General features: G+C 49.6%; 1 protein-coding gene across 4 annotated transcripts in view; it reads right to left on the minus strand.

Moving 5' to 3' along the window:
* Positions 1–26,440, minus strand: part of Con (leucine rich repeat protein connectin) — a 231,222-nt gene that overhangs the window by 69,853 nt on the left and 134,929 nt on the right. For all 4 annotated transcript variants that reach the window (XM_025299894.1, XM_025299893.1, XM_011150478.3 and 1 more), the window contains 2 exons: positions 14,718–15,257; positions 10,142–10,635 (listed from right to left, as the gene is read on the minus strand). In XM_025299894.1, coding sequence (XP_025155679.1) covers positions 10,142–10,635; positions 14,718–15,247 — 1,024 coding nt within the window. In that variant the 5' untranslated portion in view covers positions 15,248–15,257. The remainder of the gene's footprint in view (positions 1–10,141; positions 10,636–14,717; positions 15,258–26,440) is intronic.

Below are 26,440 nucleotides of genomic sequence, written 5' to 3' on the forward strand. Positions count from 1 at the left end.
ACGATTAACCGCATGCGCGCCGATCTTAATACGCGCGCACGAGCGCGAGCGATATTTATGTACGCGTAAGCGACGCACGCATGTTGAATAACGCACGAGTCGTGCTTCTGTTACTTCGCGGCACACGCACGGCCGCAATCGCGCCGAATCGCACGCGAGTCCCTGTTTTTCCCGGCGCGCGCTTATCGCGTCGGAGTCGCAAATTCGAATTGGCAACCAGAGGCGCGCGTAATAGCGAGACGCACGGGCGCGGCTGATGACGACGGCGATGGCGGCGGCCGCGAGTCGCGAGGTGGAAAAATCGAGGAGGCAGATTCAGATAACATGCATAATCCCGGACATAATCGCGCCGTACGGAGATGTAAAATCGCGCGACTTACGTCCTTCGGCTTCCGTCGAGGTGGGTAAACTCGCGAGAGAGAGAGAGAGAGAGAGAGGGGGGGGAGAGAGAGAGACTCGGTCTCGCAAGCCCGCTCGCGAGCGTAATATCGCGAGCGTGAGTATGCTCAAAGACGCGCGATTAGAAGCGGAACGCTAATTCGCCGTAATAGGGCCGTGCGACCGACGAACGACGCTATAAATCTCCGGGATTACAACATCGAGAGGGATGGCTGGCCGGGCGGGGGAAGGCATGCGAGAATGTCGGATCGAGGAGAGCGCGGTCATATTCGAGGATACGAGCGGCGGGACGTAAATAAAACGCGACGGAGCGTCGCGAGCAATTTGCCTAACGTAGCGGCTACGGGGAAAATACTCGGATATTCCCGGCTCCCCGCGAGTTAAGCGAGTTAGTTTAGTTAGCCGTTCGTTCTCGCGCCCGACGAGCCCGACGTACGTCGCGCGGTCTAGCGTCGATTTCGCGACTGCTCGACCGTGACATGAGATTCTGATCAGGACGCTTTCGCGAAACGCGACTCTCGCCGAATGAAAGACACCGTCGACGTACGTTCGGCGATTCCAGCTTGAGCAGATATAACTTTGTGCTATATCCGCGGAATCTGCCGCTTGAAGCTTGATTGAGTGGCGGCCGCTAAAATTGCGTTTACACCGCGTTTACACCGCGTTTACACCGCGAGATCAAGTTGTATTGGCTGAAAATGGAATAGATAAGAAACCGACGGCCATTTCGAAATTGAGTCACGACAGACGGCGATGACATTTGGATGTCAAGGGATATTAATACGTTAGTTAAATTGGCTCGAATCCCCTTTCGACGTATTCAGATCTCAATTGGAGCTTGATATGCGTGCTTCGAGTTGAATCGCAATTACAAATCGCCACGTCGCGTATGATATCGTACGACGAAAGGGAGGATTTAAATTCGGACAAGCTTCGAGATTGATGTCTATTCAACATGTCGGAGACCTAGTTGTCTCTGTAAACAACGCGTGTTAAATTCGTATGAATAATTGAATACTATATCGGAACTGTTCTCGGTTGAATTGCAAGTCGGCAAGGGGCCGACAGATCTCAATTCAGAATTATACGCGAATTCTTTCGAGTCGAGCCACGAGATTACAAATGCAATTTAATGGCACACTCGGTCGCAGAAATTTAGCCGAGAAACTGGCGTGGTCCGCTTTTAAATTCAGCTTTAAGCTACATCGCGCGAGATAACTTTCCAAAACAACCAATCATTAATAAGCCTTACATTAATAAGCACCGACACGCTTTAACAGCCGCAGAGACGCGTTTCGCTTCTCCCTGTAATCCTTCTCCTGCGTATGGCCGTCGCATACGTTTGACGATTTTCCTGAACCGCACTGTTTTCGATCGTCCTGCGAGCTGGCTCTCGCTGGCTATTATACACTCCATGTTGTTTTCGCGCAAATTTACGGGAGGATTAAGCGCGAGTGTAAGGCGGCCGTCACGCTCGGCCGGCGCTCCGAGTGTCTCTACATTGAGCTTTCTATTACTTGGGCGTCGCGCAACTCGGTCACCGGCGCGATTTACGAGCGGACGGCACGAGAGAGAGAGAGAGAGATCCATTGCTGATCAATAAAGCGGTCTGCAAACGCGTGCGTAGCGAATGCAGCCCCGCCGCGGATATATCGAGGGAGAGTCGAGTTGGCCGATTTCTCGCGTCGTGTTCTCGCTTCTTTCACGATGCTTTCGGATGCGTGTCGATAATTCGTCTCGCTCGCACTAGGAAAAATGTATTGTTGCGTGAACCAAAATTTTGTTGTAACAACAAAATAATTTGGTTAAAATATGCCCAACAAAACTGTTTAGCTCCTGTAAAAAAAAATATCTCGTTTGATTACGGTTTGTTACGGATAACGTAATACTTTTGTTATAGCAATCAAAAAGCTTCAACTATATGAATTTTGTTAAAAATACTACAATTTTTTCTTAATATATAAAATGTAAATTTTAGCGCACAGAAAGACAAAATAGTCTTCATTGGGCATTATTTTCGTTCATGGAAAATCATATTTCGTTATTATGTAAGTTTTATGGATAAAATAACTAAAATGCTTAATTTTTATATATGAAGTTTAAGAACAAAATCATTTGGTCACAGAGAACAAAGCAGAAAAATATATTTATAGTTGAGACAACTAAATATTTTGTTATATAAAACAAGATATTTGGTTGCTATTAAAACATGCCTCAACTAAACAGTTTTGTTAGAGATACAAAATTTTTTTTCCCAGTGCGGGAAATCCGAACGATGACATTTTATTCATCGGCCTCGCAATTAAGAATCCTGCGAGCATTAAGATTTCAAAGATCCATCGGCCCGTCGATTATCGCTTTATTCTGCTGGGCGTAAATTTCGCAGAGTGTGCAATCGCTTCTCGGGGCATTGACAATTAATGGAACAATCTATAACAAGCGGACAATAGGTAAGTAATGATCAATGAGTCGCGAATTAAACGCGGGGGGATCGTCTTTTATAGATATCGGCCGTGCTCGTAATCGGCGCATTGGAAGGCGCTCGGTATCACCGGGGTTCCTTGAACTCGACGGAGAGGCGCCGCGACGCCACCCGATGCGTCGCGGCGCCGCGCCGGAAGAGGCGCATTTCATTTAGCGACACGCATCGCGTCGCGACGGAATGTTGCGCGCGGCACGCGGATCGATAAGGCTGGATTATGCATCGATGCCATCGCCGTCGCCGCAAACACGACGCGACGCGGATTCTTCCCGTCGGGGAAAACTGATGGCTCAGGTCGCGGCCGATCGGGATGCTTGCGAACGCCGCGCGGAATTTTCGAGCCAGCCGGCGCAGCTCGAATCTTAAATTGTTCGGATCTTGCGAGATCGCTGAAAATGTGCTCGAGCGGTTCGAACATTTCGACCGCGCAATTCGCTCAAAATTCTGCCCGACTCTCAGCGCTCCCGTGTGAGCGCGACGTGGAGAATAGGAATTTCATGTCAAGAAGTCAACATTCCGCCGGTCGAGAAGGGCGTTTTGGACAAAAAGTTTGTTCGAGAGGATTTTTTGAGCCTGTCGGAGAAATGTGTCCGCGAGCGGTTCGAACGTCTCGATCGCATGGCCTGCTCAAAATTCCACTCGATTCTAACTCGTGAGCGAGGAGAAAGGAAGGGACGTGTGTCACTCGTTGGAAATTTCCGAAAAGGACGGGTGAAAAGTAAATTGCCCGGATACTTTGAGCACGGTGGAAGTACACTTGAGCAGTTCGCACAATGTGCCGAGCGAAATTTCGCCCGACTCACAATTGCGAACGACGCGCGGGGGAAAAAAGAGTTCCGTGAAAGAAAGGAAAATATCTTACTCGTCGGGAAATTCAGGACGACAGCCGGCAGGGAGGAGTCGCTCCGGAGACTCGAGAATTCAAGCTGTCGCTGCTATTAGCCCGGCATCGAAGGCGCGGGAGTACCGAGAGAGCCCGTGCTGTACATAGCGTGTACGAACTAAGTATCGGGGACCGGAGAGAATTGGCGCGGAGCGTGTAATTGGAAATCACAGCGATAGAAATCGAACGATACAAAGCGCCTCGCAGCGTCGCATCGCGCGTCGTGTCGCATTGCGTCGCCTCGTCTTGCCCAACGTCGCGTTACATTACGTTACGTTGTTGCGTTACGTTACGTTAACGTTAAGTTACGCCGGAGTATAGCGCGAGAGGCGCGAGAGACAGTGACTGATGCCGAGGAGCGCTCGCTCGCTCGCTCGCACGCGGATAAATCATTCATTCAGCGGGAGTGGAGAGGAGAGATCGATGATTAGCCATCGCGATGGCGCGCGGATTATTCAACGGCTTATAAATATGTAGACATCACGCGAGCGGAAGCGTGCCGCCGACGATTAGGGCTCATCGCACGCTTTTTATTGCAGGAGCGCGGTGCTTGCTGGAGCAGTGGTGGTTAGATTAGATGGCGGTTAGGTCTGTTACAGCGGTTATGCTGATAACAACGAAAGCGCGCTGCTTATACAACGCTCTCTGTCCGCTCCGATATCGTTTCCAGCGCGAGCAACGTTGGCATTTTGAAAACTTTCATTTCCCTCTTCTTTTGCTCCTCTTTCTCTCTCTCTCTCTCTCTCTCTCTCTCTGTTGCGCGGAACGCTAGTTTTCTCGCGGGAAAACGCGTTTCTCTGATTTTTAACGCAGAGATAGACGAGTATGGGACGTTAAGGTGGCGTAAAATAACAGAGACGCGAACGCGACAAAGATAATGTAAGCGAGGGAGAATAAATGAAAGAAAAATTATATTACAGAAGGCTGAGGGAGAGGAAAGGAGTAAGGGAGAGAGAAGGAGAGAAAAGAGGAACGCACGAAAGACCGACGTACAAACGACGAGCGGAGCAATTAATTCCGTGCGATGTTTAACATGGGAACTTTCCCTCTGTCGCTGCTCTCTCCCTCGATTGATCAATTAATTTATTATAGCCGTTGTGTCCTCCCTCTCTTTTTCTCTCCCTATCCCTCCTTTCCTTCTCTCTCTCTCTCTCTCTCTCTCTCTCTCTCTCTCTCTCTCTCTCTTACTCTCAACTGAACAAGTCGCCGGAAAGTTTTTCCTGGCTGCGCAAACTTCCCGCTGTTATTTCAGCACCCTCCCCTCTCTCCCCTTTCTTTCGCTCTCATCCGGTCAGTTGTTCCTCTTTCATCGAGTACTCGTCGATTCGCAATAATGAATTAATGCCCGTTTCGAGCTTCGACGCGAATTCGCTTCCGCTCCCGTTGGGATCTTTTCGCGGAATCTTCGCAAAGTGTTTGATGTCCGCTCCGTGCCGCTTTGCGACTGTTCTCCGCCTCGCGCGGTTAATACCGCCGAGTAGTGTTTAGCGGGTGGGCGGCGAAGAAATTGATAAATTGACGAGCGGTAAACGCAAGAGGGAGCATATAGGCGAGCGGGGGAGGAAAAGCTAGTTGCGTATGCGATCTCTCTACGGAGCGAGCAGAGGTGCTCAAACTAGAATTCTCGGTGGGGGAGAGAGAAAAAGAAAAAGAGAAAGAGAGAGAGAGAGAGAGAACTCGCGGAAAACCTCACGGAGGATCTCACGAGGTAGCGCGCGAGCAGGCCGTTGGCGAGACAGAAAGCTCCGAAAGCTACATCAACGCATTACGTTTGGAAATTTTAACGAAGGCGCCGGAAAGCGAGGGCGGAAAACGTGCACGCGAGAACGTAATGCGGAAATATCCGCGAAAACCGCAGCTACTAATAAATAATGCAATTCTCGCGGACGGACACACACACGAGAACGTGTCCGCCGCGCACAGCGATAGTTAAAACAATCAACGTACGTCACCGTGTGTTTACCGCAAGAGTATTAATTAATATCTCGATTCGCTGCTAATCGAGAAATTATGCATATGCGGAGAGAGGATACACAGAGATCGAAGAGAGAGAGAGAGAGAGAGAGAGAGAGAGAGAGAGAGAGAGAGAGAGGGGGGGGAGAGGGGAGAAAATAACGGGGACGAGTGGGGGGAGGGGTTGTGTTTCGGAAAACAGAATTTATTGCGGAGATATATTCTCTCAGTCGAACGTTTTCCCGGTAGCGGGAAGTATTCTCCGTTCAAAGCCATGAATATGCTATTAAAGAGCCCGTCAGGACGCCAACGAAGCGACGGTTAAAGCGGACACCCGTAGCATTTCCAGCCGAGCGATTACGTCGCGGTATTTCGTGTCCATCACGTCCTTCATTAAGCGTATAATTCGCAGCTGCCTTCCAACCCCCTTCCCCTTCCAACCCTCTCTGCTGTCTAAGAGGCGCTCCTCGCTCCTCTTCTCTCTCTCTCTCTCTCTCTCGCTCGCTCGCTCTCCCTGTCACCCTTGCGCGCGCGCGCGCGGGGAAACTTGTTCAAGTTTTGACGAGTAAGTTCGCCTCGCGTGGTACCGATCTGACTCCATTAGTCGTTCGGCGAAAGTGCGGGCGACGAAAGGAGGGCAGGAGGGAGCGGTTCGTCGTAACAACTTTCCGCGGAGTCGCAACAATCGTTTTGCTGCTGCTGCTGCTGCTGCTGCTGCTGCTGTTGTTGTTGTTGTTGTTGCTGCTACTACCGTTGCTGCCGCCGCTGCAGCGAGCACTGGCGTCGTCGTGATTGCCGGCCATCGGGACGGCCATCGGCGCGCAGCCGGCGAGTTTCGACAAGTTCGACGAACGACACAGGAAGACTCGGTTCGAACGCCGTCGCGGGTTACATAGCGATGCTCAGTCGTCAAGAGAGAGGGGGTAAAAAAGAAGATGGGAGAGAGGGCGGAAAAGGGAGAGAGAGAGAGAGAGGGAGGGAGGGAGAGAGAGAGAGAGAGAGAGAGAGAGTTGGCATCTAATAAGCCGAGGTTTTTATGCCACTGGCAAGAACAAGGCAAGGCAAGAATCGTCCATGAACAGTGTCACTCCGGCGGCTTCGCGCGGAAAATGAGAAACTCTACTCCTGTGCGTCGTCATGGTCGTTCGTTAGTCTCAACGCGCGCGAGGAATTTTCGCGTTTAGTGCGAGCGCGAGAATCGTAAAGGTCCGCGCGTATTATAAGGACGGAAGGTTTCGTTAATGGAAATAAAGCCGCGGGATGTCTAGCCCGAACGAGAGACGGGAATTTAAAGAGGGCGAGGGCAAAGAAACGGGAGTGCGCGGAGCCGTGAAACAAAAGGATTGTAAAGAGCGTTCTGAAAGTAGGGGTGAGCGGTAGGGCTGTGTGGGTGTGTGTATCAGCCGGTAACCCGTGGATTTCGATTGTTAAATTTCAAACGACCCTCTTGCGATCGCCATTCTCGACGATCGTGCCAATAATAATTCTCGACGGAGGCGCGCGCCAAGCGCTTTAATAAAACTTCAACATTTACCGGAACAAGACTCGCCTCGGTCCTCTTAATCATTCACGTATCTCTCGGCGGTATGATGTGATATGAATGCGACAGGATGCGAAAGAAAATAGGAAGATTAAACGAGTGGTTTATTTTTCAAGGGTGACCGTGAAGAACATTAAGCGGAGAGCAACAAACTGCGAAAGATGAAACGCGACGCGATACGATCTCGATTGGCATATTTTATACCACAAGATCAACACATCCAGAAAGACCAAACGAATAGTTTAATTAAAAGTGTGTGTGAGAAACAAATCTATGACACGATATGATGTACATTACGATTAAAATTGGCGTGGCATGTACAATGTGACACGTCAAGGTGTCGAAATAAGGCATTAGCCGAATAATCGACAACCAATGTTCAAACGCGTTGCGAGCGATTGGAAAGATCAACGAGTTTTGGCCTGGATAAACGCTGAGACCTCGTTGAAGCTCGAAGTACGTCGGATTTCCGACTCGACCGAGCAGCGACTTCATTTCCAGGACAAAAAAGAGCCATTTCTCTCTCGCGTTCACGACTCGCGGCTTTGACGGGAATTGAGCGAATCGTCGCGCGTCGCGGCCGACGCGGGAGATTGGGATCTTGACCCGTATCTGACCCCACGCGCGCCTAAGTGATTGCGAGGCCTAATTTCCGCCTGTGTCACTTTAAAGCTAATGAAGCCGGAGCCACCTAACCCTCCCATCTCCCCACGGAGAGTGATGTGGTCGCGCAGCGACGACACGCTCACAACCTAATTCGTAACGAATCATGTGGCTGCAATCGCTTTGATCGCTGACACATTCTCGACAGTCGGCGGCCGATGACACCGCCGTCCTGACGAGATACACACAACGAGGAATATCGTGGTCCATTAACGCGCTTGAAATCCTCTTACGTACGCTGCGGTAAAAATTTCTATCCGTCCGTATGCACCGCACGGCGGCGGCGGCGGGGGAGAAACGTCAAAGCTATCAACGCATTATATTTTTTTTAATTTTACGAACGCAGGTAAACGAACGCGCGCTGTGCCGGGCACGCTGGGCCGAAGCCAAGCGTGAAAAAGCGGACGCTGAAAACGGATAAAAATAAAACCGTGATCCGATACATTTAGCGGATTAAACCGACGCGAAGTTATTAACGGCCAATGCGTTTAGAACAAGTTAATAGCATATTTAAAATAAATGGCCACCACAATTTGCATCGTCAACGTGTGTGTTTCATTTTTTATTACGTCCCTTTTATTATCTCCCTCTAAAATCGACTGTCTGAAATAATGATATTCGGTGAGATTTTCGCGAATTAATCCTCCGTTGTCCATGTCATAAATATGTAACTAGCTTCAGCTTTCGAACGAGCAACTTTGTAAGTTTTAAGTATTTGTAGAAAAAAGAGATTCATTCCCCGGTAACTTGTACGCTTACGACTTCGCCGAGCTTTTGTATCTCTGAATTAATCAAAATTAGCTCGTCCCTTGTTTCCTCTTGTTACAAGCTGTTAGCTCACACGCTATTGCGCTGCCTCCACAAGCTGAATGGGCGTAGCTACATTACTTATCTTTCTCTCCCCCCCTCCTTCTCTCTCTCTCTCTCTCTCTCTCTCTTCCTCTCTCTCTAGAGCAATCATTGACTAAAGCAATCATAAACCTGATCTTTCGAAGACCGATGAAATATTTCAATCGTCATGTAATGTCGGTCGCGAAAAAGACATGTGAAAAAGCGTGAACGTAGCGAAACAATCGGCAAAAAAGAACAAGTCATTCCTCGCCACTCGCGCGGCGAACATAGTCGCCCATCTATCAATGACACGCACACTCTGCGACCGGGAAATGAGGACAATCAACGTTCGCGAAATATTACGCACCCTTAAGGCAGTCAAGGTCGTCGCACGTGTTAAAAGTCGGCCAAGTCGAAAGTCGAATCAGAATTCACTCTGAGTCTCTCGCAAGCGTTGATTCGTGTCTCTAATGAAACTCCACGAATCCGTTAACGCTTTCTTACTCATTTTACTTAATTCCCCTATGATACTAAATTCAGACTTAACCGCATTGATATTTAAATTTATTTCTGAACATATGACTCTTATCCTCTCCTTCAATCTCCTCCATCTCATTCTTTTTGAATTCCCAGAAAAACAAAGTTGATTTATTACATTTTTATCTACATCTATTGTTTAGTGTTTGTTCATTGTGTGTACTCTGGCTGTGATTAAGTTGCACAATTAATTTTCGCTTATTCGGGTTAAAAATAAATATTTCTTAAACAGAGTTGCATAAATAGAGAGAGAAAGAGAGAGAGAGAGAGAGAGAGAGAGAGAGAGAGAGAGAGAGAGAGAGAGAGGGAGAGAGGGAGAGAGAGAGAGAGGGAGAGAATCTGTAGCTATTCCGAAAGCTATCAATAGATTCTTTCCTAACATGTGAATATTGGATTTCAAAATGAATATTAAATACAGATGGAATATCAAGATATTTTGATCAAGATATTACATGATTCCAAATATTGATTTTCTAAAAATATGTACAACATCCGCAACTATTCTGAAAGCTCTAAAAGCGAATTCACGACACGATAATGTCGAAATGAAGAATAAAAACTGCATATCAAATAGTTCCATCATATCTATTCCTGAAAAGCGCTTACAGAATCTGAAGACCCGGAGCCATCTCGCAGGCTCTCAGCAGGTTCTGTTTCTCAAAACGGTAGCAACTGACCATTCGCAGCATCGAACGCAGATTGCAATTTGCAACGTCACATACGCTTGACGCAAATTAAAGAAATGAAAGATAAAAATAAGCAAAATTAAAAAATAAAAGTAAAAATAAAAATATCTCTGAATCCTCGCGATTTACTGAATATCAATGTAAGACCACAGTTGAGAGTGACTCACCGCTCAAGTAGAGGCTGCTGTTATGATTGTACAGGTTAGTGATGATCGGCTTGATGTTGTCGATGCTCATGGTCTTGAGGTTGTTACGCCGCAGGTCGAGGAAGTGCACGTTGGGTACGCCCACGAGGGTGTTTGGGTCCAAGTTCGACAGCACGTTGCCGCTGAGGTAAAGCCTGCGTAGCTTGCGAATACCGTCGAGCGCGTGAGGCACCAGGAATTGGATATAATTGTCGTCGAGTTCGAGCACCTGCAGCTCCGGCATCTCCGCAAAGTTGCGTTCGCCGATCATCGTTATGTCGTTGTTGCGCAAGTCGAGATGCAGCAGCCCGCGCAGCCCGTAGAAGCAGTCGCGAGCGAGGTTGACGATCTTGTTGTGGTTCAGTACGAGCTTCTGCAGCGAGGGCAGGTGCTTGAACGCCTGGTCGTGCACCAGGTTGATCAGATTGCGGTCGAGATAGAGAGCGCGCAGCGACGGCAGCTCTACGAACGTGTTCCTGGAAGAAGAAGCGCGCGAAGTGCTCGTTAGGACGAGAAGAGGGTCGGAGAGCAAAAAATAATATGGCCGAGGACGTGACTCGGCGTGTCGGTTCCTTTTTTAACACGTGATCTGTTGAAATTGGGAATTAAGGCTAAATACAGTCGGGGTAATCGAATATACCGAGCAATCTCGAGTGATTGTCTTACGGAAGATAATACAATATAATATTAAACAATACTCAATAGTCATGTTATCTAGAAGATAATTGAATATTAAACAGATCTAAGTAACCACATATATTTCTGGATGATAATGGAATATTAAACAATCCTGGATCACACTATCTTCTAAGAGATAATGGGATATTAAAAAATTCTGAATATCCATTTTCTAAAAATGCTTACGACACTCATAAATCTGAAGCCGCTCTGGAGAAGTCTCTCAGGGGTCCTCAAGGATATCAACGTAGCTTCGACATTAGCTATAAGTATTGGCTCCATATTAAGTCGATATAAAAAACTATCGTTATAATTCAGTCGTCAGTAAGAAAGGAGAGTGTAAAATAAATTTTGTGTGTTTATTTCATTTTAACTAAAATTGCTATAAAATTGCGAGATGCAATTATAGAAGTAATATCGCGATATAATACGATAGACTTAACGCGAGGTGGAGGTAAAATTAAAGAAAGTCAGTAAAAGAGAAAAGAAAGGTTGAATTATATAAGGAATTTATTACCTTTGTAAATGTCACTTTATCGTTTCTCTCTCTCTCTCTCTCTCTCTCTCTCTCTCACACATGTGTGTATGTGTGTGACCGCAAGTAACGCGAATAAGAGCGCGAAAAAGTCGAACGAGAAAAATCGGCAAATGGACGTTAAAGGTATAATTGAAAAGTAGAAGAACGGGGAACGTGTAATAAGTTTTACCGCTCTTACGTGCGCGCATTATCGAATATTGAAATTAAATATAAATATGCAAATAAAGTCACTACGAAAAGCGGCGGCTGAAAGTTAAAATTAGTCGGCGCGCTCGTCACAATCGAATTAACATATCAGAACGAATGGCAGAGGATGTGAGGAATTATTAATCATCGGGACGCGTATCATCCGCCGGTCGCTACTGGAAAAGCGAACTTTTACACGGTGAATCTCCGTCGAAAAATCAACTGCTGAGAAAAACGACAGGAGGATGAGCCGAGTATGAGACGGATAACGTTAATTCCGCGAGTAAGTGACGAGTAATTCGCTCTGCAGTCGAAAGCGGAACTGCAAGGACAACGCGATACCGCCGAGCAGGAAAAAGTATACACGAGAGAAGCGAAAAATTGCGGATAAGGAGAGAGGAAAAGAGACTACTTTCAAACCGACCGAATCACACAGCACCATCAACAAATTTATCTAAATTTAACGTTAATTAATTGAAGAATTCGGAGAGGATAATACGCCAAATGCATTATTAACGGACGTTGAATAATGAACGCGGTAAATCTCCGTCGATAATTAATGTATTTCGCAACGGCTTAGCTTCTCGATACCAACAAAAATACATATACATTTTTTTAAGACAGAAAGAAAGAAAATAATAAATAAATATATTATTTCTCTATCTCTCTTTCTTATACAGAATAAGGCGATAATCACCACTGTCTTGAATATCTTGCCGTTGATATACATTTCTTTCGGTGAATAAAGGACCAGAAAAGGGAGTTAACGCCATAAGATGACCGCTTCTGTGAAGTGTAAGTTTCGTTGCATCAATTTTTCTCCCACACCTATACACACCGAAGATATTCAAGGTGATGATAGTCTTTATTTGCGTGTATACTCCTCTTGTTCCCTTCTGCCTTTTATTCTTTCCTTTCCGAACGCGAGTCTCTTCTGCATTGAGAAAGGAACAAATTTGGGAGCGGACGTGGTTCGGTCTAACGTCGAAACAGGCGCGTTTACTGCTCGCTTGGCTGTGATAAAAGGCGATCCTCGTGCGAGAAATACGTCGTCGCAGCCACCGACTGTATTCAGCCTCATCGCCGACGCCCTCGTCGCCGTCGAGACGTTAATATCACCGTCCGTCGAAGGCATCGTCTATGCATATTTATAAGCGTTCGGAGGGATGACGCTATGCATTCCGTTCGCTTTATAAAGGATGCGCATTAAAGGGGGGTTTCCTCCTCGCGAGCGCGTAAGAAAGGCTTCCGCGAAAGCACTCGGAGCGCGCCGGGCGACATCGCCTTTTTGCCGACCGGCGATAAAGGCGTCCAACAGCAATTTCGTATGCGGTTGGACATAATGGCGCTAATGGATAATCGAAAATGAAATTTATAATTGAGAGACCACGACTCGCGGCGAGCCGGCAAAGAGAGAGGGAAAAAGGGGAAAATAGATAGATAGATTGATGGCTATGAATTCGTCCGCGAATTCGCCCGAGTCGATTTTCCTCCGTGAGAGTTCGTCTCTGCCCTTCCTTTCTCTCTCTCTCTCTCTCTCGACTCTCTCGGTTTCTTGTCGAGATCCCGAGCTGTTTGGTCGGAGTTCGTCGATGACTCCGATTAATTTTTGAAAACGTGGAAAATGGGATATCAACGGTGATGTGTCTCGATCGGTCTGAGTGAAGCGATGTCAAAATACGCGGCGGAGGGGAGGTCGGGTGTATTTCCGCGCGGTAACGCGGATCGGGGTATTTTGGTTTCCCCAGATCGGCGAAATTTCGTACGATTGCGATTGTACGCCGTGAAACGTAATCTCGGCTGGCCGCTGCGGCGGCGATGGCCGGGGCTCCTGCGCGACACTATAAATACACGCCGAGGTGGCTCGACGTCCGACCGCGCGATATGAACTTGGTCACGCGATAGAAACAGAGCGGTTCGCAGGAATCTACGAGCCGTTCTCTCTCGCGGCGAGAGAATTATATCGACTTGCGCGACGGAGTGAGTAACTCCGTCGCTTCTCACTGTTCTGCGAAAGCGAGTCGGTACGTTCGTATTATCGAATCGATTTGAACCTCTCGACTGCTACGGGCGCGCAAATGCGCGTCTGAAGAATTTCCCTCGGCCTGTATTCCCGACACGCGAGCAACAGTTGATAGATATTGCAATGAACGCTTATATTCGTGTATAGACTGTTCACTGTTCACGTGGCCGGTGAGAGTCGGACAGACGGAGTCGGGCGACAAATTTACTCAATCGAAGTGACAATCGTCACATGAAGATTAGAGACGTTTCCATTCTAATTATCTTTGCGGTAATTTTGAACATGAGCAAACACACAACAAAGAGACATCGATAAAATCTTTCATCGCGCTTCTCCGATTTGTCGAGAAATTATATCCTTCGACGATTAACTTTCGACGGCTGAAAATATTCCGTCCTTAACGATCCGTCCTTGACGATTGAACTCTCGAGTGCTCCGACACTCTCCAAAAAGTTAAATAAATCTAGTCGTAAACTACCTCAAACTCTTAACACCGCCGACTGTTCAGGAAGAACTCTGCCCGTCTCGGGATGAGAATTATCAAAAGTCGACGTGGACTTTCGATGATTCTGGAGGAAGACGATTTTACTTTTAGATATCTCGTTATCGCTCTCTATATATCGCGAAGGTTAGTAAAAGTTTGTAAGTATGCTTCTGAAAAAATGTACGATTTCAAAGCTCGGTAAGTTGTAACTCGCGCGATTAACAGCGCGTTAACTCTCGGCAAGCGAGTTGCGCGGAAATTTCATCGACGTTTTTCTTTCGCTCGGGAATTTCGTCGAGGCGCCCTTCGCTACCGCGAAGCTCCCGCGCGGGAGGGAAGATCGCGATCTTGCACGTAATTAAATCACTTAAATCATCAAACATTACCAACCACTTCGGAAAAGTGATTAAAATTAAAAAATCAACACCAACGTCTCGGTCGAATTTCTCTCTGGAAACTCGCTTCGATATCAGCTTCTCTGAAAAACTTTCTCTCAAAAACTAAGTCTCGCGCCTCAGACTTCAGCTTCGCGATAGGGCTTGCCCCTTCGGCCCCCTTCCTCGCCGCTTTCTCCCCTATTCTTCTAAAAAGATGTACGCATCTACTCCTCGAACATAATCCTTAGGAACAACCGCGCTGTACGACGTACCTTTCAATCTCTGTGATGTTGTTCCTGCCGAGGTCGAGGATCGCGAGGTTCCGCATGTTCGTGAACGTGTACTCGTGCAGTTTGAAGATCTTGCTGTCGGTGACGCGGAGCTCGGACAGGCCGGTGAGATTGGTGAAGGAGTGCCGGGCGAGGTCGGGCATCTGTACGTAGAGGAGCTCGAAGGCGCGCACGTTCTTCAGCTGGTGCAACAGATGCGTGGGCACGTAGTCGAGGATGCCGTTCTCATGCTGCTTCAGCAGCAGCTTCTCCAGGTGAGTCTGCGACGCGAAGTGGCCCCAGAACGGATCCTCGCGCGCCAGCGGCTTCACCACCCAGCATTCGATATCGGTGGCGTTGCGGTGGTAATGACAGTTGCAGTTCATGGGAGCAGTTTGGTCCTTGATGTGGCAGAGATTCACCTTGGGCTTCTTCCGGCTGCGCGACCTCGTCGAGCTGCCCATCTCGAGGCACGCCAGCAGAATCACCAGCAGCAGGAGCTGCAGCGCGAGAAAGCGCGGGAAACGGCGCATTGCGAGGGTCCTGAAACAGCGGACGGCGAGCGTCGTTGAGAGAGACGCTTCGTGACTAGTTGTTTACTTATTTATCGCTGTTCGATCTTATTCAACGCTAACTCAATTCACGCTGTTCAATTAATATTTCGCTCGAAATCTCTGTTTTGTACGTATTTTCTTGTCTCAAAGGGATATATCATCCGTGAATAAATCGACTCGTCGATTTTGATGAAGTTTATTGAGAAGGTGCTATTTCTCGCGATTTGCGTTTTGCGTGCAGGCTCCGTATCCTTTTTCTATTTTGTTGGTTTGATATTTGTAAGACGTGTCATTTCTCATGAAATCAAATTTCACTTGCTTACAATGTATAATTTTATTCTTATTCTTTTACGAGATTTTCGAAAATTGCTGAATAAATCGTAGAAGCCAGAGGAGATTGTGGAGCCAAGAAACTTCATCATTGGAGACGAAGCTGCACGATTGCGAGGATACGAAAGAAGAGAAATGGAAAGAGAGAAGGGCTTAGGAATGAAACAGAAATTACTAAAGGATATATCGAGATTACGGAGGGGAGGAAACTGGAGATCTAACGTGTAGAAGGCGTTTTACCGCGACGATGAAAGCAGCGGCGGACGCAATCAGATAATGCATATAATTTGCAAAATAATATCTCAGGAGAGCAAAGAAGAAAGAATAACCCGGTTGCGTTACGACGAGGCGCAAGTGCGCTTTATCGCGACGCGTTTTATTGTCGGGCTCTATTTAATAATTTCGCGAAGTAACGCGTCGAAAACGGAGATTATACGCGCGGCGGGTGTGCTTAATTTGTTTATTTCATTTTATGGACGCGAGCGTGCGGTATAGTCTTTCTCTTTCTTTCTCTCGCTCTCTTCTCGTTTTTCTTTTTTTTTTCTTTTTTTTCTTTTTTTAAATCACGAGTACGGACGTGCGAGATAATGAGTTTGCGAATGCGATTATCATTACGTGCACGATAACGATGCATTTTTTACGAACGCATCTTGCGCGCGTTGTCGCAAGAGTGCAACGCTTTAAAATGTAAATCCCGTTAATTTTTATTCGAACGACCGAGACGTGCCTTATTTGCGCGGAAAACGACCTTAAGCGGATCGATTAATTATTAAAGAGCGGCTCAAGAACGAGCGAACGCAAGTGCGCTACGGCTTGAGAAATTCAAAAGTCAGTGCACTCTTAAGCGGCACTTTTTGTTTAGTCCCAGTAGAACGCAGGCGAATTAAAATATAAACGCCGCGATGTGCTCGCTTCTTTCAGTATCTCTTTCTCTCTCACCTCCTTCTCTCTCTCTCTCTCTCTCTCTCTCTCTCTCTCTCTCTCTCTCTCTCTCTCTCTCTCTCTCTCTCTCTCTCTCTCTCTCTCGTCCTCTCTCTCTCTCTCTCTCTCTCTCTCTCTCCCCCCGCCTATCTATCGATCTAGCTATCTATCTCTCGTATTTTCCATCTTTTTCACTCGACTAAGCGACGCCTTACTCCACGGAAAACCGCTCTCGCAGCGGATTAATTAATTACAGGGTGACACTGATCGCCGTTTGAAGAATTAAAACGGCTTCTTTTGAAGCATCTTTAATTAGCGTAACCTCTTTTATTCACGAGAGCATTCGCTTTACGCTTCGACGACCGACACCTGACCCGGCGATTTGGCTCGACGAGAACGCAATGCTCCGTTACTTACCGCGCCGGTCGATTAATTATTACAAAACGACTCGTATATCGACAACCGTAGCCAAAGCTCCGTCAATGGCACAGAAGTAACGTAGCTAACGTACGTAGGTACGTACGAAGCGCGAGAGCGCGCGAACCGTGGCCGAACCCGCAGCGAAAGACGAGCGTTAATTCTTCGACCTCAGAAATCCCGCGGATTTCTGCAGGCTGGCGGATCTACACGCTCGCTCCATTAAAGCCTTAACAGCTTACGCCAGCTTCTCGGCGAGCGCGCTTTTACCCGTGAAAGCTCGCGCGGCTCCCGGAGTTGGCGGCGGCAACGGCGGCGGCGGTGGCGGCGGCGGCGGCGGCGGAGACGGCAGCGGAGACGGCGGCGGAGTGGTGGTAGTTCTCGTCCTCCTTAATCGACGATCAATGAAGGCTACGAAGGAGGTACCGGAGGTGGCGGAGAGAAAAAAGGGGGCTCGAGGTAGGGAAGGAAGTAGTCCAAGTTTCCGCGGCGGTGATCAAAAAGCTCGGGAGAAATCCGGTGAGTTTAATTCGTGAGTCACTGACGCCGACGACTAAAGGGTAAGAGAGGGTGAAGGAAGGAAAGAGAAAGGATGGGAGTGAGTGAAAGAGAGAGAGAGAGAGAGAGAGAGAGAGAGAGAGAGATCCCGAGTTGATACGATTTCCGTGATCGTAGTCGTGGTCTATCATTTCGATCGGAATTGACTGTTTTGCCGGCGTATTTATTTATCCGTGAGCAAAGAGCGAGTCGTGCCCGCCTCGATTGAAATTTCTTATGAGAGAAGGAAGAGGAAGGAAGAAAAAGGAGAGCAGCGGAGCAAAGGGAGGAAGAGAGAAAGGGAGTTGCTCGTTTCTCGAACAATTCCACAATGTAATCAACGAACTGCACGAGACGCGCTATAATTGTATAATTATAATCAGAGGTAACCCGTAATTCTCTCTCTCTCTCTCTCTCTCTCTCTCTCTCTCTCTCTCTCTCTCTCTATCTCTCTCTCGTCTCTCCCTCTCTTCTTCCCTCCCGCCTGATTAAGGCAAACTGCGCTTTCTGGCATTTCGAAGCGATTAATTTAAGAAAACAACGCGGGGAAATCGCATTGCCGCGCAAGGAGGACTTCGTGTCTTGGCGAGCGGGCGTGCTATCGACTTGAAAATTTCCACAAACCGGACGAGAGCGTGCAACAGCCGTGTGTAGCGGTCGCCACGTTGATCGTGAAAGGAGCCGGGATAGGATTGATTGAGGAGGGACGCGGGCGATCGCGACAAAGTTCGCCGTCGACGGCGGCGACGACGGGGATGGCGACTCAGCGGTGCGACCTCGTGCTTCAACGGTCCAGAAAAATGTCGCAAAAGGGGAACGAGCGTACGAACGAACGAACGAACGAACGGACGGAGGAAAGGGTGAACCGCGAAGGGGGCGGAAAAAGGCGACAGCGAAAAAAGTGCCGGAAGGCGCAGGAGGTGTCCGTACGAGACGGACTTCTCTTTCGTCCTCTTTGTTGTCCCACGCCACTCGTTCTCTCACCTGCCATAGCTGTCTCTCTTTCTCTCTCTCTCGCTCTCTGCCGCTGCCTTTTTTCCCGCAAAACGAAGACGAGCCGAAAAGGGGTGCCACGCCGGTGGCGGCGCTTTGAAAAATTATCCTCTCAAGTGGAAAGCTTGCATAATACCGGCTACACGCGACACGCCGCCTGTTTACTCTTATTTCCTCACACGCGTGCCGACGCGACGACGACGACGACAACGACGATGACAACGACGAGGACAAGGACGAGAACGACAGTAAGCGGACACGCGCGACGTGTTGAGGGTGCACCGAGGAGAAGATCGAACAATTTCAAGGTGTATGTAAGAGCACGATGAGAAAAAAACAACCGACGAGACTCACGAGGTCTCGGTGAAGTCCACGTTGGAGCGTTGTGATCGCGATTTTTATAAAAGAATAACAAAAACAAAACTCTGTCGAAAACACGATACCCTCGACTTGAGACACCCTCGAAGTGTTCTTTCTCCCGTCCCTTTCCTCCTGAACGTCTCTCTCACGTTTTTGTCGCTGCGATCGACTCGCGGATAGATGTGTTCGGTGGTTTCACGGATGGCCGATAATCTTTCCTCCTGATTATTTTGTCGCGGCGACGACGCGAGGTTACGTCGAATATGAAAAAAAAAGAAAAAAGAAACGGATAAAACATCGGTGGATTTCGAGCAGTGTTATTCCAGCTTTTGTCTTCCTTCTTGTTTCAATGGAAAATATCCGGGCGCGTGTGCGCGGTGTATCGTCGCGTTTACGTATAAAAAATAAAAAAAGGACGAAAGTGATCGCCATTTCGCAGCTGCATCTATTTTTCAACGATGACAGCGAGAACGAGGGAATTCGATTGGGCCCAGTGTTTATTTTTCAGATAGATATGATACGTTAAATCAAATCGATCCTCGACCATTTAGAACGGAAACCGTTTCATCGCCGTCCCGTCCGTCCGCCGTCGCGTCGTCGCGCCAGATACGTGCTCAAATAACCGACGAGCTAACGAGCGAGTACAGAAACATTGATTTCTGCAAAACGCCGTCATTTTTCCCGGCTCTCGCGGTATTTGCACAGACCTCCCCCTCCCCCCCGCTCGTTCTTTTTCTTTCTCTCTCCTCACCCATTCACGTGTGTATTACATGTATTCGCGCAAACATCGACAGGCAGACGCGCGCGCGCGCGCGCGCCGACGACGAAGGCAGCCGGAGCTAAAGGGAAAAAGGAAAAGAGAGAGAGAGAGAGAGAGAGAGAGAGAGAGAGAGAGTGAGAGAAAGAGGAATAGGAAGGGAAGAGGAGAAAAAAGCCGCCGCAAAAATTCACGGTAGCGCGAAAGTTATTGCGCGCGCGCGACGCGGCAATCAGCGACACGGAAAACAGCAACAGAAACTCAGATTACTGCGCGATAGTCGAGCGAGCGAGCGAGCGAGCGAGCAAGCAAGCTCTAGCACAGGGATCTAGTTTAGCCTTCGGGACCGATGCGCGTGACAATTAAAAAAATTCCCGCGTACAAGCTCGAGCGCGCCTAACGAATAGCGTGAAAAAATAACACACACGCGCACACACGAGCGGGACGACAACCGGTGATTTGGGCGAAAAGGCGGCTTTTTGGCCGCCGACCGGACGAGAGAGCGATCACTCTCGTTAATTTCTCGCGCGAATGCGCGCGCGGGCGCGCAAAAATCCGCGGACGATCGCGCGCGCGCGGCGTGAAATTTGCCCGAGGCGGGGTGTGACAAGAAATATATGTGCGTACGCATACGTATGTATGTTTCCCGTGCTTGATGGGGCGGAAGTATTCGCGTTTTGACGCCGGCGACCCGGCCGGCGACGTGGATCCTCGAATTAATTGCAGCGGATCGCTCCCCCGAGCGCCGCTCACTCGGATCCTTCGAGCAGCGCGGGAAGGTGGTCTGAGTATCTATCGGGAATCGATATCGCTCGCTCCTTCTATCTAACTTGTGCCCGACCTCTTCTCGATTAACCTTCCATCGTTCGTATCACTCCCGACATTCCCGCCCGACCGTGGAAATTCACTTCGTCCACTGCGAACTACGCGCGGGGTATCGTCGCGAACTTGCGACGACAAACCCAATCTTGCAGCGCTTGACCGACGCAACAGCACGGTAATATATTTGCACTAAGTTCACGGTTAATGAGCGAAAGAAGTTGCCTCGCAGGATCGGCCGGGGCGGAAGCGAGTGTACTCCAAGTATTTCCCGAGACAAACGCCTTTAAACGTGCCCTCCCGACACAGTTTCACGATCTCCAGCGTGCAGTCGTACGCTAAGGGACGACGCGAAAATCCACGGGAGGGATACTTCTCGTAAAGATCGAGGCGCGTCTCACGCGATTTTGTAAAGGCCGTTTGCGGAACTTGAACGGTCGACCGCGCTCGACGTCGAACTCGCTCGCTGCCGCCGCGGATGCGGATGCTGCGAAGCTGGCGAGCGCAATTTTAAATACGGCGATAATACGGGCGAATGGAAACGCTCCCAGCGCGATTCGGCCGTCCCGTTGCGGTAATCGCAACGGGATTGTGTTGTGAAAAAGTTACGACCTCCATGCATTCTATAACGGCGCACGACGACGGCAGTGTCATCGGCGTATCTGTTTTGCGCTCGTCGTTCGCTTAATTCTCCGCCTCCTCACCCCCTGGCCCATCTCGCCCTCTGCCGCTTTCTCTCTCGTTCGCTCGCTCGCTCGCTCGCTCGCTCGCTCGCTCGACCTACCATGCTACTCCAGCCCGCGTCATCCCACTATAATGAACTTTGAATTGTGCATGTGTTGCATATGTAACAGTTCGAAATATATGCGCTATTTCCGCGAGATGAGTGCGTCGCAAGCGAACGCGCCCGCTCTCGTATGCGCGCTAGCGAGCGAGCGACGCACGCGATTCGGGTTTCTGAGGATCACGGGAACTTTCGCCGCCGCGAAATTATTTCGCCGACAATTTACACGCGCTTGCATAAATGCACAGTTACGGGATGGTGATCAAAGGGCACGCGAGGGATTCGCGATTATATTCGGATAAAAGTGGCGTTTTTCGTCGAGCTGCCGGGCGGAAGGGTCGACTCGCGCGGACTCGCGTCGCCTTTCCGTGCGAAAGTTCACGAATGAAATATTCCCACGCATTTTTTTATACGCTGCACGGTCGTAATCGAGCTATTCATTTCACGAGAGCGACCGATGAAGCGTACGATATTAAAAGCCGCCGTCGAGACTCGCGACAGTCCTTCCCGACGTAACGCGTGGACGGTTCCGTAATTTATCCTGATTCTCTCGCTTGAAAAAAATATCTTTTGTTTTAATATCACACCGGAATATCTCGCGCGCCGGCTGCAATTGCCTCTTTATATCTGACTGATTGTCTCGCTCATTCGCGGTATTCTTTATATTCCGGCCAACTTCTCGCGAGCATCGCGCGCTCTATTTTTCCCGTTCATCCTTTCTCGCTCTACCTTTCTCCAAGCGCCGAGTTCTCTCTCTCTCTCTCTCTCTCTCTTTCAGATTCAAATTTAGAGAATATAATCTTGCTCGCGAAATACGCAACGGAGCGCTCGTTCGCGCCTTCAGATTGGGCGAATTTCCCACACGCGGCGCGCGTGATATTAAGATATATCTGTCCGCTTTTTACGCGTCAACTCCCAGCGAGGCGCGCGCGCGCGAACGACCGGGAGCCGTATAAATTCATCTTCCATTTGTCATTGCTTTACGAGACAGCTGGATAGAGAGAGCCCTCGTCCGCGCTATCGTAAGACGTCCGCTGGAATATCTCGTCGTGAATATCGGAATACAGAAGCGGTATTGACGTAGGTAGGCAGCCCTGGGATAAACTCGCGCGATTCTCGCTCGAGTCGATATTTCGAGGCGCGTTCGCGATCGCTGGGAAAGGGGATGGGGCGGCAGGGAGAGAGCATGTGGATTTCCGATTCACTGGATTGTTTTGTCTGTGTGACACCGACGATAGAGATGAGAGCGGAATCGAAGCGACCGTCAAAAAGAAATTGTTAACCGCGTCGAGCCCCGGAATTTCAGCCAACGCGGAGCGTACAAAGTCGCAAACGACGCGCTTCGTGTTCATTTCGCGCGGAAACGCTCCGAGACCGCCAACGCCGCGAATTTCGCGCGCCGTAGGACAGGATAATTCCGCGCGAGGTGGTAAGAGAACGCGAGGGACGAATCAATTTTCTTGGGGAAAGAATGAGAGAGAGAGAGAGAGAGAGAGAGAGAGAGAGGAAGAGCACAGGGGAAAGAATGAAGGAGGAGGGTCAATGAGAGGCGAAATTGAGTCGCGGAAAATAAAACCGCCGGCTATTCATAATCGGCCCGCGTTCCCGTCGCGAGAGCCAAGGCCCGACGGAGGCGAGAAACTGAAAACTATAACTCGTCGCACGCGAGACGGTCCCGAAATCGCTAAAAATACCGCATCAGATTTATCCCCGCGGGAATTGCCCCGATTATTAGAATACCTCGGACGCGTCGCGATAATTTATCACAATAATAACCGTTGACCATGGAGGTGGTCCCGTGGAAAGAATGTCTCCTCGCGAAACTGCATATACGAGTCCCGCTGGAATTCGGTCGCTCCTGAAGCCGGGGGGAGCATGTTCCGGAGCAAAGGGGGGAGAGGGAGGGAGGGAGGGGAAGTGGAAGAGAGGAAGGGAGGGAGAGAGAGAGAGAGAGAGGGAGAGAAAGAATGAGGGAACTATGCATATACGCGTATCGACAGATCGCAGTTTGGGGTGCGACGCGACACCCTGTATACACACGCCGACGCGGGTAGGATAGGGTAGGTCGTGAGGAGGCGGGCGAGAGGAGGGAGAGGACGCATTCGGGTTATTTTCAAGGAATTTCATTTAGAACTTTCGCCCGAACGAGAGACGAGAGGCCTCGCTTCTATCTCGGCGCCATCGAGAGTTTACTCTCGTCTCCGCAGAGCTTCCATCGCATACCCTCTGTCTCTCCCTCCCTCTTTCTCCCGCGCTCCTCTCGCTCCTCCGAGCGCGTCACTTGTCGCTCGGCCGCCTCTCTTTGACGCGAACATTTTTTTCAGCATGGATATCCCGCGCTTTATCCCCCGACAACGTGAGGGGGAGAGGGGGGGGGGCGGGGGCTCGCGCGCGGTTTACACAACGACTCCTCGCCATCTTCGTCGCCGAGCGATCGGACGCGCCGAGGTCTCATTACCCAGGCGAGAGAGTGCGGTGGACATCCCGGAGCGCTCTCTACGAGAGACGTCGCTGCACGTCGGCCGTCTCGTTTGCCGGCGACAGGCTGCCTCGCAAATATTGTCACGGGAATTTAACGTGGACGTAAAAATATTCATAGAGAAGAGAAGCAGCAGCCAGCGGGCCGGCTGGCCGGCCGCTGGCTGCCCGCGCGTGTATCTGTCTCGCGGCTTAATGAGCTTCAGCCGAAGCTGCTGCCTCCTCTCCCGCCCCCTCCTCCCTCTTCATCCTTCGCAGGAGCGAGTCGCGCTTTATATCTTTACCGCGAGCGTTTATATGCCGCGCGTCATAAAAGCCGCGACGGGCGACACACACACGGGCGGCGCGATATTACTTCTTGCGTATATTACCGCGGGTCGGGAGCTTTTACGACGACGATGACGACGATGACGAGGTAAGATGCCCGCGGCAGATAGAGCGCGGCCCGAAACTTTGTCGGCAACGGCGACTTTACACGTGGACGTGCGCGGCCGGGGTGTCGTTGTTTGTCGAAGAAACAACCACCTCCGTGGCGGTACCGTGCGCGCGCAGGGTGTCGCTCGCAGAGGGTGGCCGTTAAACGCGATACAGCACGGCGCGATTGTACGCGCGGACGAGAGGATGCTCCTCTCTCCCTCCTCCCCCGCAGCCGTGCGTCAAAATTAATTCGGCATCTTGGAATTTATAGTTGCCGGATTTATACTAAACTTTCGCGCTTCCTTCATTCTCCGAGCGGAACTTCGATCTCGGCAAACGCGACATCTCTTAATTATCTCGGGGTAAATAAGGGGGACGCTAATGAGAGGGCTAGCGACGACTCGAAGGAGCGCCGAGATTCATTCGTCCCTCGGAGCGAGCGTCCGCACTTTTTTCGGCGACAGAATGGAAAATCACCGAGACAACGGGGAGGGCGAGGGGGCGAGGAGGGAGGGACAACTGTGAGCTTCCCGTCTCTCGTGGACGACCTCTAATAAGTCTCCTTAATTAGAATCTTATCAGAATGTGAACCAGGCGCACACGTTCCCTCTCTCTCTCTCTCCCTCTCTCTCTCTCTCTCTCTCTCTCTCTCTCTCTCTCTCTCTCTCTCTCTCTCTCTCTCTCTCTCTCTCTCTCTCTCTCTCTCTCCCTTTCGCTTCCTCTTCTTACGCTGTTCTCTTCTCTTCTCGTCTCGCCTCCTCCTTCTCTCTCTCTCTCTCTCTCTCCCTCTCTCCCTCTCTCTCGTTCTCACATTCCCCCGTTTCCTCTACCGGATGTATCTTCCGAAAATGGTGTCTCATCCGGCTACTTTAGTCATGCGCGCCATAATCCGGCCGCTTAAATTATTACCCTGCAGTTTAGAGCGACGCGATTAAAGGTATTGCCGGTAAGACGTATATTCGCAAGATCTCCCTGCTTTCCTTAACACTCGCTCCACGAGAACATTAAAGTCGAGCGTGTACGTGTACGTGCATACGTACGTGTGTGTGTCGTGCGAAATTGCTGCGAATTGCAGCGGGATAAGAGACAGCCGTTATCGACGACGAGCGGCTTTCACGACGAGTCGCAACGCCGCGAACTCTGGATTACAGGCTCGCACGTAGAAACTGAGCGTAATTGACGCAACGGATTTAATTGCCTCGATGTCAGAGCCACGCCACTCGCGACGCTGGCGGCGGCGTCGGTGATATAGATTTATTTTATGGGAGCAAAAATTTATCCCGTCGTCAATGGAGCGCTGGAACGTGCGTCGCAAGTGACGCACTCTCGTCTCGAGATTCCAACGTCGGAGCTAATTAGTCACTTGCGGTAACTTCCGATAACGAAGATTATCAGACAATCTGCGCCTTAATGACTAACAAACTCGATTGATCTCGCGCAGGCAATTATCGAAATTGCCTTCCGCAACGGGAATACATTAGCTCAGCCGCTCAGAAGCATCAGAAACAAATAATTCGATAATGTTGTGTACAACGCTCGCTCTTTCTCTCTCTCTCTCTCTCTCTCTCTCTCTCTCTCTCTGTCTGTCCCTCGTCTCTCATCTCTCTTACGATACGACGAGATTCAATCGGGTCGGCTTAATTGCATCAGCCGACTCAACTAACTAACGAGAGTGCCACGAAACGAAAGCGCGCGCGAGCGCACAGGCGCGAACGCCGGATAATTACGAGGCGCGCAAAGTTTGACGCGAGCGAAAGTGACAGGCGGCTAAATTAATCGGCCGGTATATGGGCATACACGGGGCAGCGGGAGCTTTCGTAACCGCAGAATGTGTATCGCCGGAACCGCATCACCGGCACCCTCTCCCCCTCTATCCCTCTACAGTCACGCGCTTCGCTTTTTCAAACCGGTCGACCGTAGTCATTGCCGTGTAAATTAATTGCGTTTGCGACCGCGTTCGATTGCGTTTATCCTCTTTTTCCTCGTTTTCCGCGCGCATATACACAGCGCGAGCGCTCGCGTGTGCAGGATGAAAAAAAAAACGAACGATGAGAGGAACGAAAAAAACAATTCGGAGCCGTACATTCGCGGTCCATTGTCGCTTGATAATCGCGACGGTCTCGCGAATCCATCATGATGAGTTGGTTGGCCACTCGCGAGCCGTTAGCGAGGAAAATTCGTTTCCTCGATACTCCGCCGCGTTGCCTCCTGCTCTGTTTTCATTGAAAAGTATAGAACAGTGATTATACGGCAATGCGACGGTAATTGAGTGACCCGCGGAAAATTTTCGCAGTTGACGAGCCGCATTGCAAACGCGCTTGACGATCGCCTGGATGATCAATGCTGTGATAACGTCGAT

Source organism: Harpegnathos saltator, unplaced genomic scaffold (assembly GCF_003227715.2).
Source record: "Harpegnathos saltator strain DR-91 unplaced genomic scaffold, Hsal_v8.6 scaffold295, whole genome shotgun sequence".
In the NCBI taxonomy this organism is placed as follows: Eukaryota; Metazoa; Arthropoda; class Insecta; order Hymenoptera; family Formicidae; genus Harpegnathos; species Harpegnathos saltator.